Genomic DNA, 13,430 nt, shown 5'->3' with positions numbered 1-13,430 from the left:
GGACACAGAGATCCAGAATTAAAACAGTGAAGGCAGAGTTCCTGTGGGTCCTTTGAAACTCCCAGGTGGAACCCAGGTCGGATATACATCCTGCATGGACTTTCCTGCTCAGCCAGGATATCCTGTGTTTGTCAAAAGGACTGCACAGGGAAGCCTTAATCATTGTCCTTTCCAAAATCTGCCAGTCAGCCCCTCCCAGCCTGCAGCAGCCACCACAGGCAGAGGAAGAGTAGCTCTGGAAACCGTGTTATCAGCATCCTCCATGTACTTCCTCATCTCCACCCCAGCCTCATTAGCCCCAAGCTCCTTAGCATCCTCAAGCAGAAATGTGGGAGGCTGGGATGGGGTCAACACCCTAAAGCCAGCCCCCTTTCTTTTGCCAAGACTTGCCTCAGCACAGCCCTGAGCGGACAGCTGAAGGCTGCAGCTGGTGTCCTGGGCCCTGATGGAGTCCTGGCTGGGCCCTGAGGCTGCTGCTCCCTGCCTGGGCTGGCCAGCCCTGCTGCTTTGGGTCTCAGTCCTCAGCTGTTCTGTCTCCTCGTCAGCTCCTCCTTCTCCTCTGGTGCACCAAGTCAGAACCAGATACAATTTTGGAAGGACTTTCCTCGGCCTTGATAAATGCAATGCCTGCATTGGAACATCTATTTGCAAGAAGTTTTTTAAAGAAGAAATAAGGTCAGAATTTCAATCAGATAACTGAGGGGCAAAATTGCATTCCCATGATGTAAAGATGTCCAGGAATTTGTTGAAAATGAGCCAGGATGTAATTTATAGACAGGAGTAGAAGCAAAGCCATTTAATCATAGTAGTGATGGGTTGTAGTTGGGGTGGAGAAGGGGGTAAGCTATGAAGCCAAATTACAGCCCTAAATGCTAAATCCAAAGTATCCTTCTGAAGTGAAAGCTTAAAGTTTTCTTTTTAAAAAAATTATTTATTTATTTATTTGTTTGTTTGTTTGTTTGCTTGTTTTTAGAGAGAGGGGAAGGGAGGGAGAAAGAAAAGGAAACCTCAATGTGTAAGAGAGACTGATCAGTTGCCTATTGCACACCCCCAACCAGAGACCTGGCCTGCAACCCAGGCATGTACTTTGGGAATCAAACTGGTAACCTTTCGGTTCAAAGGGCAGTGCTTAACCCACTGAGTCACACCAACCAGGACTAAAGTTTTCTTTTTTATGAATGGAGTTGCCTGGGACTATGGCACTAATCAAGTTCACTTCTCATGGAGGGAGGAAAATAAAATTCATAAAAAGTTTACTATGTGACAGACATTTAAAAGCTATTTTTATTTACTCCTCACAACCATCCTGGGAGTTATTTTCACTCATTATTCAGATAGTGAACTGACACGTACCAAGATTAAGTGACTTGCTCAAGGTCACCATTTGATAAGTGGCAGATATGGGATTCAAGCCAGTGTAGTTTGCTCCAAAGTTTCTAAGCCGGTTTTCTGTTGTGAGATGTTGCCTTGATCAGACAGAAACTCAGGCTTAGTAAATTGTGATCCACATGGTTCTCTTAAAAAAAAAATGGGATCACACTCTGAAATTCAAGCCTGTCAACACATAGTCAATGAGCCTTTAACGTGGCCAAGACCCAGCAGGTGCTGTAGCAACATTGCTACAACTGGTCATTGCCCTCAAAGGGTTTAGGAGGAGAAAGCCATGTTACAAATAACAATAATAAGGCCTGGTCTGTTGCAGACCAAGAGTGAAGTGTAAAGGACCTCTGGGAGCTCAAGGAAAGGGATATTAATTCCAACTGGGGACTGGGGAAATGTTTCTCCAGGGGAATGCATTCTGAGCAAGGCCTTAAAGGATGAGATGAAATTTAGTGGGATGGGGAAAAGCTCAAGGTAGAAGGATCAACTTAAGCAAAGATCCAGAGGAATGGGAAGAGGTGAAAAACGCTTAGTAACTGGAGCATTGCATGTATGTGGAGGCGTGGCAGAAGGAGAAAGTTTGGAAGAGTCAGATGGTGCAGGAAGTTTTGAATACTGTGCCCAGGAATTAGGATCTTAGCCTGTGGACAAGTGATTCCCAGCCTTTTCAATACTAAAGACCCTTTGTAATAGGCCTCTTCTCCTCTGCCCAGTCCCAAGGACTACCACAGGTATGTAAGATTTGGTGACTAAACAAAAAGCATTGATTTACAATATTTTATTTCTAGTGTGTATTAACCAAAGGCATATTTGATTATTCAACTAAGTTACTAAACAGAAATATCAAACAAAAAATATCAATCAAAAGTGTTGAACTTCCTTTGCAAGATGAGAGATATTGAATGGAGTTGATGTGGACTTTCCTTATTAGACGTTTCTTTAAGGCATTTTGAAAGCTGAACCCACCCCCATACCCACCCACCCCTCACCCACACATACACACAACTGGGGAAGCTCTATTGCAGGTAATGGTGAGGAAGTTAAGTGGGGTAGGGACAAGATGACACTTGTGTTTTGAGAAGACCTTATGGAAAGAAGTGTTCAGGGTAGACCTGTGGTGCTGGCAGGGGCTGTCAGACCAGCTCTCTTAGACCAGGAGAAAGGTCATTGGTAACAAAGCAGGACAGAAAGGATGCTAGTAGGTTCAGCTAAAGAGTCATTTTGTTTCCAACTCCACCAATGTGAGAGGAAGTAAAGATGGAGATACAGAAAGTGGTCAAGATTTCCTACCTAAGAAATGAGATGGAGAGGACCAAGAACACAGGTAAAGTGGGGCTGATTCCTTGGAGAAAGGAGGCAGTGAGAATATGGACACATTTAAAGACAGAAGGGAAGGAAATTAAGGGATTCAATGAAGGAAGAGCTCCAGGTTCACATCCTCCTCTAAATAAGTAAACACAGAGTAAATGAATCTTGCAGTTGACTCTTCACCAGCTGGTAATTCATGAAGTTTTTCTCACCAGGCAGGTATTGGCCATATTCAGGAAGCATATCCCCAAATAAGTTTGTGTGCCGTTCAAGTTCAGGATATGACTTAAGCTCCCTCAGAATTCATTTTCCATGTGTGCCTGAAAGGGAAGTGTGTTGATGCAAGCAGAAAAGCACCAGGCAGAGCAGATTGGGGTTTAGAGCTCTCCGTGTGAAGAATGCATGTTCCTTACCACAGAAAGAGCAGAGAGAGAATGTCAGTGGTTCTGGGGTGTGGACTTGTTTATAGTCCTTTTCTCTACATTATAAATAACATTTTTCTTATTTTGAAAGTAATACCTGTTTAGTTAGAATTTTTAGGAAATATTGCTTAAAGAAACCACAAAATGAAAATCACACATAATTTTTCCACTAAGAGATCACCCATTTGTTAATATTTTGGTGTATATCATGATTGTCACCTTTTTTTCCTAAGATGGACAAATTTTTTTCAACAAAATGTGATCATGTTATATGTATGCTTTTGTAAACTTTTATCTAACAATATTTTGGAAACACCTTTTCACAATTTGATTTTGAGTGGCTTCATGATATTCAGTTGTATCAATCAACCAAAGTTAATATTTAACTAATCCATTATTGTGAGACAACTAGGTTTTCACTTTTCAGTATTATAAACAGTGCTGTGTTGACCATTCCTGTAATTAGACCTTTGTATATATCAGTGATTAATTCCTGTGACAAACTCCTAAAATCTATCTATCATATAAATCCAAAAAGTCCTGTATTTTTTGACACAGAAATATATATGATAGATATCCAAATGGAAACTTCTACCTATAGAGCTCACTTCCTACACACTCACAAATATTTAATGTTACTACTATTTTACACTGTATTTCTCCTGAGTTGGGTCCTTTTCTTTTTTCAGGCTTATTTGCTATTTGTATTTCTTCTTTGCTAAATTGTCTACAAGTTCTCATCCTTTGCATCTCTTTCTAATGGTATATTTGTTCATCTTGTTCTTGTTTAAATCTCCAAACATTTCTCCACTTTTAAAAATGATTATGATGATACCTTAGGAGGAAACCTATACAGATCTCTCAGACATTTGGATGAAATGCTATAATCAGGCAAGCATTAATACTGCATGCCTGGTCTTCACTAAGGATTAGACAATGCCTTTTGTTCAGCAACAAATGGAGAATGAGCTTCCTAGGCTGGCTGGGTAGGCTGAAGACAAATGATTAGTAGATGAATGTCACCTTTTTTTCCCCTTATCTTTTCTTTAGTGAGAATGTTAATAATGGATCTTATGCTTTCCATACTCAACCACTGACCTTTGAATGTTTTCAGTATCAATTTTCCCATGCATTCCATGTGGACTTTCAAATTTTGAATGAAAGAGTTAGGAGAAGCTAGAAAAATGAATAAAACTAATTTACATATTCTTTCTACTGAAAATGTACCTATATGCAAAATCCTAAGTGATCACACTAAGTGGTGACATCTATCAGGATCTGATTGATCAGTATTGTGTATGTGCAGGTTAACAGAAAGGAAGGGGAGGAGTACTTAGTGGCAGTATTTCTGATCAGAATCACTTATAGGAATTCCTATGCTCTTCCTAGGACAGATGGCTTACCTCACCTTCTTTATTATATCCACTGGGACTTACATCTGTACTCCCAAACCCAAATTTGTAAAGAATGTCTAAATACTTCTGAGTAGTAGAGGGCTCACATTAAAATAAGTAAATCATTAGGCTTGAATTTGCCTTCCTTTCTCCCTTGCCCTTGCCAGCCTCCTTCACACCAGAAGATGAATAATTATGGTTCTAACTCACTTCCTCAAATCAACTCAAGGTGTTGAGAGGGCCCAGAGCTCATGACTAAAGGATCCATCTACATATTCAATCAATCATCCATATACACACCCATCCATCCATCCACCCACTCACCCAAGCATCCTTCCATGCATTCTTCCACCCAACCATCATTCTGTGCATCCTATCCATCTAGCCCTCCATGTATCCCTCTACTCACTTATCCGTATGTATATCCAAATACCCATTCATCCATCCACCCATTAACCCAACTAAAATATATTCAGCACTAACTTGGTGTTAAGCATTCTACTAAGTACTGAAGAGGTTGCTTTCTATTGGAAAGGTAGAGACATAAACCAATGGTTAAAGCAGAGTGTGAGAACTATAGAAAATGCACAGGATATCATGAGAACATGTGGGAAGAAAATTTTTTCTCAACTAGGAGATGAAGGAGTGAGAATCAGAAGAGATGACACCTGTCTGGTTTTTAAAGGCTTGGTTAGGAATTGTCCCATAAAGAAAGAGGAAGAAAGTGTCTTAGACAAAGGTATTAGCACATGGCAAGGTAAGTGGAGGCACAGAAGCCCAAAATGATGTGGCTTAGCCAAGAATAGTCAGTGGTTTGGTGAGACCAAAGCAAGCTTGTAATGAGAGTAACAGGAAATGGGCCTAGAAAAAGCATTATAAACTGCTCTAAGAAGTATGAACTGTGCTTGGGAGCTTTGGGAAAATGCAAGATGTTTTAAGGGTTCTGTGAAAAGCTAAAAGATAGAGAAGAGGGAAGAGAAGCAAGAACTATTTAGGAGGGCATGTCTACAGAATTAGTCTTTAACTGGAAGAAAGCATGAGAAGTATACAACGGAAGAGGGTATTTTATCCTCATTCGGTACTGTTGCTCTCACCCACATACACACCCTGCCTTCCAGTTCTGAGAAACTGGCCCTGCTTTTTCATACTTCAATCCAGTGAGGACTTGGCCAGCCTCACTTCAAACATGCCCATGATCTCAGTTCAAAAGAAAGATTTTAATGCTGCCTGTGTTTTGTGGTTTTCCAAATTCCAGGATATTAACACGTTTTGAAATTAAATAAAAATGAATAAAAAGTTCAAATGAATAAAATGAATATAGTCTAGTGAGTAAAAAGCAGAGCCCATTTTCTCACTGACTTCTTCTATTTAGTAAAATAGGTAATCAAAGTCTTAGGAATATACATTTTCTCCTTCAGTTTCATAAACTTATTACCATTTTAAATGAGGGAGAAATGGGGCTTGTAAACTTGTTTGTCCTGAATTGATCCTTATGGGATGCCTTGAGCCACTGCTAAACATGCACCAAGCATTCATTGTAGGTTACCTATGAAGTCAGGGCTGTTCTCTCAGCATAGCTTCCTCATGAGGTGGGGACAGAAAAAAAGACAATGAGTTTGTCCCACAGGGCAGGAAGTTCCTCCTCACACCACCCCCACCAAATAGAAGATAAGAAGCCCTGAGATCTGTCCTCCTCTGCCATTAATTGTCTGTGGTTCACTCATCAGACAAGTAGCCTTCAGTTTTCTCATCCTCAAAATATGATGTGGAAAGGAACAGGGACCAAATGATTTTGAAGGACCTGCTGGCTATAATCCCCAATAATGTCATCAATCTATTCCCAAGAGCTAATTTGTAAAATGATGATAGAGGAGTAAGCAATGGCAAAATGGTTACAATTGTAAGCTTTGGGGCCTTGAATGTCGCTTCTTCCAATTCCTGGTTGTGTGATTTTAGGCAAATATTTAACTTCTATGTGCCTCAGTTCCCTCATCTGTATGGTTAATAAGAGTATTGATCTCATAGGCTTGTTGAAAGGTTTAATTGAATTGGTATATGAAAAGAATTCAGCAAAATGGCTAGCACGTGTGTTTCGTAAATGTGTGTTGTTATAATTATTATTTAAGATAGCCACCTAGCTGTAATTCCTTAGTCACAGGTACTTTGTGTGGGGAGGGATGGGAGGAGGGGAGTGAACCTCCATGAGCAGGAAGAGCTACAGGAAACAGGCATATAGGCCTGCCTCAGAGACCTAGGCCCTTCCTCATCCTCCCAGAAGAATGGATCATTTCCCATGGTTGTCCTGAAAATTCCAGTAAAATTAACTCATTGCAAGTTCACAGTGTTTCATATTTTTAACAAAATTTGTGGCAATATTCTTAAACATGATTCTTTGTACCTAATTCCATTGCAGTTTGAATGGTCCTGAATTGCAGAAAGTACTTATCAACTGTTTCCACTAGAGCAACTTCCTTGAAAAGCTTGCAGTCTCCTAGGATAAAGCTGTGTCATATAAGTGAGGAAACAAAATAATGTAGGGTTTAGGGCTAATCAAACTGCTAATTCTTCCAAAACTTATCATGAAGCTGCCCAAAAATACTCATTAATAAGAATTTAAAGATGCTTATTTATATTAAATATATCATGTATCTTCTAAGCCTAATTTTCATTTTTAGTATGACCCTCAATTATTAATAATAATGAAGGTAAATGTTAACTAAGTAATTTTTATACATAAATCAGAAGGAGCTTTAACATTCTTTCTTAATGGAAAGGTCTGCACAAAGTTGGAGAAATGACTGAAGAAAAAGGTCAAGGTGAGGTTTTGGATGGTAGTAGGTAGTAATAGGCCAGTGTTTCTGCCCTAGGGAAGATTAAAGACTGACCAGGCCATTGTGTGAAATTACGCACCTCATGGGTTCCAGATGGCTTTGAATTTAGTGACCATCTAGCAGCCACTGTTCCCTGTGACTCAGTTGGTACTGATGACTTACACGTTGGACTGAAAGCAAAATTGATGGGGCTGCTTGGGGTTGGATGTGAAAAGTCAGTTGTTTCCCCAATGCAGGCTTTTTTTAAGAACTACAGAGAAGGGGAAAGATCATGGGTTTTCCTGACAGAGGGCCTTGGATTTTCACCCCTGCTTGGCTACATATTTTCTGACTTTTGGCAAGGTACTTAAGCTCTATGAGCTTCAGTTTCCACATCTGTAAAGTGGGGATGGTATGTTAAGAATAAAGTCTGTGTGTGGTATGTATTCTGACATCATATATACTTGCCTAGGTTTGAGGAAACAAAAGTAGTCTTCTCATAGAAAGAGTTTGGAACATCCCAGCCTAGAAATGAGAAATGGATCAGACCGGATGTTATCCCCTGTCTCACTGTCCCCCAGGGATCTGCTGGCCATGGCTCTGGCAGTGTTGTGACTAGTTTCTGCTTAGCCCCTGCTTCATCCCTCCATCTCCCAGGTGGATCCTAAAAGGGCTCTTCTTCCAGGTTTGACAACTGGCTGGCCTCCCACCTTGAACTGCCTCTGGACTACTTGCTTTCTTACCCTGCAAATTACTCAGATGATTCTAAAACCTGGCGTACCGTGGAGATCTGCAGGCTGATCAGCAAACACCAGAATGAAATCTCAGACCAGAGAATCTGTGCATCTGCAGCAGCCCCCAAAACATGCAGCATTGAGCATGTCCTGAGGAAAACAAAAAGGTTCCAGAAATGGCTGCAGGCCAAGCGCCTGACACCAGACCTGGTGCAGGTAAGTGCACTGATCATGTGGCTGGAGATAGGAGGGGTGAGATGGGGCAGCATCTATTCCTATCTTACATCTCAGTCTAGGAAAAAGAAGTTGTGGTCTGTCTAAAGTGGGACAAAACAATGTCATGGAAGAGTGGCTTGTGACAAGAAAGAAACTCAACAAGATTTAGTTACAAGTATTCTTCCCATTGTCATCTTCAATTCTCTCTTATGTGACCCTCAGTGACTATTTGGGGAAAAGTTCCTAGCTGCTGCTTATAACCTGAAGACCCTACAGAATGACTCTCACCAGCCCTGACAGGGCTTAGCTCACCTATAACCTTCTGAGGGGGCCTTTGCCGACCCCCAGATAGTGCCCACTCTTGGAAGCTCCTGTTTCATCATCCAGAGAGACCACTGTGAAAATCAGCTTCCTCTTGATCACCCTCCATAAAGAATAACCAAGCCTCAGTTATTATAGAAGTGGACTTTCATAATACAGCTCCCTCTTCCCACTGGAGAGCTCCCACCCACTCCCATGAGTAGGTTGACCTGAGAACTTCAGCACATTGCTGGTGTTGTGATATACTACTGCATTGGTCCCCTCCTGCATTATTATCTCAAATGTCATCTTTTTTCATCCAGACCAGCACAGCCTTATATCTTCACACATCCCACTGAAGCCCCTAGGGCAGTAGATGCCACCTCAGAGGACTGGGGAGACTCACCTTGAGCAAAGATGGGAAGGAAGAGACTCACCCAACCACCCTACCATGATAAGGCTGGAGAACTTGAATTGGCCCTCTCAGGGGGGATGCCAAGGCTGCTTCTCATACTCCTAAGGCTACTAGCCCTTTCACATGGGCACCTAAGGCTTCCCAGGTGATCTCTGAAAATTTATACCTTTCCTTGACTTCTTCGAGATGAGGGACACAGCAAACAAGATGACAAGACCATCTGGTTTTGCTCATAGGTCGTGTGGAAACTGCTTTGAAACCAGGAAGAGTAGAATTGCTGGTAACATGGCCATCATCTGACATTGAGCTTCCCAATGTAGTCCTTTTGCACTCTGTAGTCTATGAATCTCACTGGCATGGAGTGGGGAGAGAAAGAGTCAGAGAGAACCAAGCCATTAACAGGCTGGAGAGGTGGCAGGATCCAACATAAGGGTCTTGGAATTGATATGGGATACAGGAAATGGAAGCTCAACTAGGAAGTAGGCCATGGGGGGCTGCTCAACACTGGGTAGAACCAGGACACAGAAGACAGACACTAGAGTCTAACCTATGCTTCATAACCTAGGTGTAATCCCTGAATGCCTCTCTTTCTGTGCCTGTAGACAGACCCTCCATGCACTGACCTGGGTACCCACCATCTGCAATTTGCAGGCTTGCCACATTATTATGGAAGCATAAGAAGGGCCATTATAGGACCTCCTCTGCTTTGCCTCAAATATGTGTACAGGAACAAATGGAAGTCCCCAGGAAGAGCAAAACAAGATAACACAAGGAATTATTTCAGAACCCCTTGAAAATCCCATTACATCTTTCTGCCCCCAATGTTTTCAGGTCCCAATGTTGAAAGGCACAGATCCCCCCAGACACTAGTTCCAGGCACTAGAACACCTCCACCTGAGACATGGACAACATATCAAAAGACAGAACTCCCTGGTGTGCCAGATACAATTGAAATTCCACAGAAAGTGGATAGACTGACCTTAGACTTTGAACTAAGAAAAACTCCCTCTTTCCCTCGTCTTCTAGACCTTTCCATAATAAAACAGTGAAGAAAAATTATCCCAGGGTCCTGAGAGGTCTGAAGCAACCCTCCAGGGACATCTAGTGCTCCTACCTTGATGAGTGTACACATTGTGGTATAAGCAAGATCTATGAAGCCTGGAAACTGTGATTGAGTCCTGACTCTGCCTCCAAAAGCTGTGGCAGAATGAGAAGGAGCAGAGGCCCAGGAAGAGCAGAGAGCTTACAGATCCTGTTCATCTGTTCAGCAAGTTTCAATAACTGTGCTGTATCCTATAAGATGAATCAGACACAAGCTTCACCCTTAGGAGCATATGGTCCAGTGGTGAGGACAAACAAAAACACAAAGAGAAAGCAAAATACTGGATGTTATGGTGACACTGCATGGGAGAAAAGGACAGACTATTGACTTGGGTCCTTCATCCACTGACTGACCAATTAACCTTGTATTTAAGCCCAAGACTTCCCTACTCTGCCCTGATATTCCTTCTCTAAGAATGGGTTGTAAGGAGGACTTCTGGATGCTCTTCCAGCTCTCACATTTTTAAAGATTTTATTTATTTTTAGAGAGGAGAAGGGAGGGAGAAAGAAAGGGAGAGAAACATCAATGTTTGGTTGCCTTTTGCACCTCCCTGCCACTGGGGACCTGGCTTGCAACACAGGCATGTGCCCCAGATCAAGAATCGAACTGGCAACCATTTGATTTGCAGGCCAACACTCAATCCATTGAGTGACACCAGTCAGGGCCCAACTCTCACGTTCTTTGACTTGATATGACTCTGCTTCACTTATTTAACAAATCTCATTGAATGCCTACTATCATCAGGCACTGTGCTGGGTGCCTGGATTTCCTGTTTCTCATATGGTGGTGGATAGTGCCTGTTCTATCTGATTCATTCATGCTAATGAGCTTATAGATGTGAAGTTGTTTTGTTTTTTTTTTTAAGAAAAGTCCATCGCCACAGAAATGGATGGTGCAACATTATTGTGATAAAGGGGTCCCGATTCTTCAGTTCGTTATGCTAAAACTTGCTCTACCAATTTTGTCATCTTGTATTAAAAGTAGCTAAACAAGCTTTGCTTATTTTTGCTAAAAATGTAACCATTAGCAACACCTTATTAAAACACAGCCATTTTCACTTTTCTTTGGCCCTCTCCTAGCCCATCTTCTCACACCCACCAGAGATTTTTTTCTTTCCTTCTAAAAGACAGAGAAATATCAACAGATATTTTAGAAATTCTGGGCGAACCCCATTCTTATTCCATCCACCAAGCTCAAGGTCATTGCCATTCCATTTTAGCACCTTCTCCTCCTTCTCCTGACCTCCTTTGCAGATACCTTTACCCCTCAGGATTCCATAGCATGGCCAAGGTGCTCTATAACTTTTCCCTTTCAGACTTCATTTAGGCAGGAACCAAACTCCTGCTTTTTCCTTCTTAACAAAACTCACCTATAAGATAACTTCAAATAGGCTCATCATCAACAAAAGTGGATGGGTGGGGGTGGAGAAACTCAGTTATCTACCCAAGAAAGCTGAAAACAGCTGTTGAAACAAACACTTGTACATGAATATTCACAGCAACATTGTTCACAATAGCCAAAAGGTGGAAACAATCCAAATGTCCAACAACTAATGAACTGATAAACAAAAATGTTAGTATATCCATACAATGGAATACTATTCAGCCATAAAAAGGAATGAAGTACTGATGAATGTTATAATATGGGTGAACCTAGAAAACATCATGCTAATAAAAGATGCCAAACAAAAAGAGGACAAATGTATGATTCCATTTTTAAGAAATATCCAAAATAGGCAAATTCATACAGACAAAAATCAGATTAGTGATTGCCAGGGCTGAAGGGAAGAAAGAATTAGGAGTGACTGCTTAATGTGTACAGGGGTTCTTTTAGGTATGATGAAAAAATTCTGGATTTAAAGAGCAGTGATAGTTGCACAGCCCTGTGAATGTACTAAAAGCAACTGAATTGTTCACTTCAAAATAGTTTAAATGGTGAATTTTATATTATGTGAATTGCACCTCAATTTTTAAAAAAGAAGCCATTTTAAAATCTTCACCGATCCCATAACTCCATTCTCTTAGAGCCCTTAGAGGTGATGGGCAGCTAATCTAGTAATTTAATTCATGTCAGTATGTTCACCATTAGCCCCTCAAGAAATCCCTTGTCTATAAAGCCAATATTGTAATGCTCCTACTAGACAATCCAGTGGCTATCTCAGACCTCCCTAATACATCCTTGCATTTTACTCCCACTAAAACCAGATGGAGCCCCAGAATCCTTCTTAATAATATCCCATGCAAGCAGCCTCTGACATGATCTCTGATGGAATATGAGATAAAATCTATTTCTAAATTACCATTCGTTTCAGATTTGGCTGAACACCAATCCTAAGGTCTAGTTTGAAAATTATGATATTCCTCTATTTATATGGGAGTTTCAGGAGTCAACTGGAGAGATATTGTAAGATGGACAGTAGGGAGACTTTATCTTTCAGTTAATACCAAATGGCACAGCACCTATTGGAAGGGCCAATTCCAGGCACACTCTCAGCACATGGTTTAAGTGGGCTTTCCCTGATTTCTTTAAAAGCCACTTGCCAACAGAGATATAGGCCAGAACCCTCAAATGTGCATGTCTGCATGTGTATTTGTATGTGTTTGGGTGAAGAAACTCACAGGTTTTGCTCAGAGAAATATAAAGTGAGAGAAGAGAAGAGAAACAAGAAAAGAAAAGAAAATACAGGAGAGAACTGGCTGGTACAGGAGCCTCAAAACCTTGACTGTCAATTCTTCTTATGAATAAATAAAGTAAACTTGGGTATAAAGCTCCAGTTGTCACCATCAGAGACTGACCCAGGGAGTATGTGGTTCCTTGCCTGAAGAATTAAGTGCAGCTTTGTATTAAGGATGCTCTCTTCAGCCTCAGGTAGTCACTGCAGCAAAGGGCTGTCAGGGAATCAGGACCATGAATCAGCAAGAGGATGAGACAACACAATGTATGTGTATGTGTATGTGTCCTTCTGTGTGGGTCCATGGTGTGTGTGCATGTGCATGTAGCACTTATGCTAATGAAGCTCAGACTTTTATCCTCTAAAAGCTGCGTTGTTCATATGGGAATATTTCACAGCCTAAATTACTAGTCCACAAACAGAACCACAGTCAAGAACACCACCCAGTTTATCATGATGTGCTTGTTCAAAAAACCACAAAGAAGGCTTCCTCTGCAATTATGCCAAGCACAAAGAGGCAACTACCCTCATTAGCACATGGCTAATCAGAGGGAAACACATATCCTCCATTGTGTCCCCCCCTCATCCCCAGAACTACAAGCCACTTCTGACGTTGTTCTAAACATAAACAGTTTCTTTTGTTGTTGTTTGAACTTTTAAAGTATATTTTATTGATTA

At 41.2% G+C, this 13,430-nt stretch overlaps 1 protein-coding gene and 1 long non-coding RNA gene across 2 annotated transcripts in view; one reads left to right on the top strand and one right to left on the bottom strand.

Moving 5' to 3' along the window:
- Positions 1 to 275: 275 nt before the first annotated feature.
- Positions 276 to 13,430, top strand: part of DIPK2B (divergent protein kinase domain 2B) — a 46,159-nt gene continuing 33,004 nt past the window's right edge. Inside the window, exons 1-2 of the mRNA XM_028522883.2 lie at positions 276 to 675; positions 8,000 to 8,264. Of these exons, the coding sequence (XP_028378684.1) occupies positions 446 to 675; positions 8,000 to 8,264 (495 nt within the window). The 5' untranslated portion in view covers positions 276 to 445. The remainder of the gene's footprint in view (positions 676 to 7,999; positions 8,265 to 13,430) is intronic.
- Positions 3,681 to 6,537, bottom strand: LOC118498420. The gene is made up of 3 exons (XR_004900906.1): positions 6,401 to 6,537; positions 4,547 to 4,548; positions 3,681 to 3,784 (listed from the first exon to the last, which is right to left on the bottom strand). It is a non-coding gene; the product is annotated as an uncharacterized LOC118498420 (long non-coding RNA).

This window comes from Phyllostomus discolor, chromosome X, assembly GCF_004126475.2.
Source record: "Phyllostomus discolor isolate MPI-MPIP mPhyDis1 chromosome X, mPhyDis1.pri.v3, whole genome shotgun sequence".
Classification (NCBI taxonomy): Eukaryota; Metazoa; Chordata; class Mammalia; order Chiroptera; family Phyllostomidae; genus Phyllostomus; species Phyllostomus discolor.
This window is presented reverse-complemented; position numbering and strand designations above follow the sequence as displayed.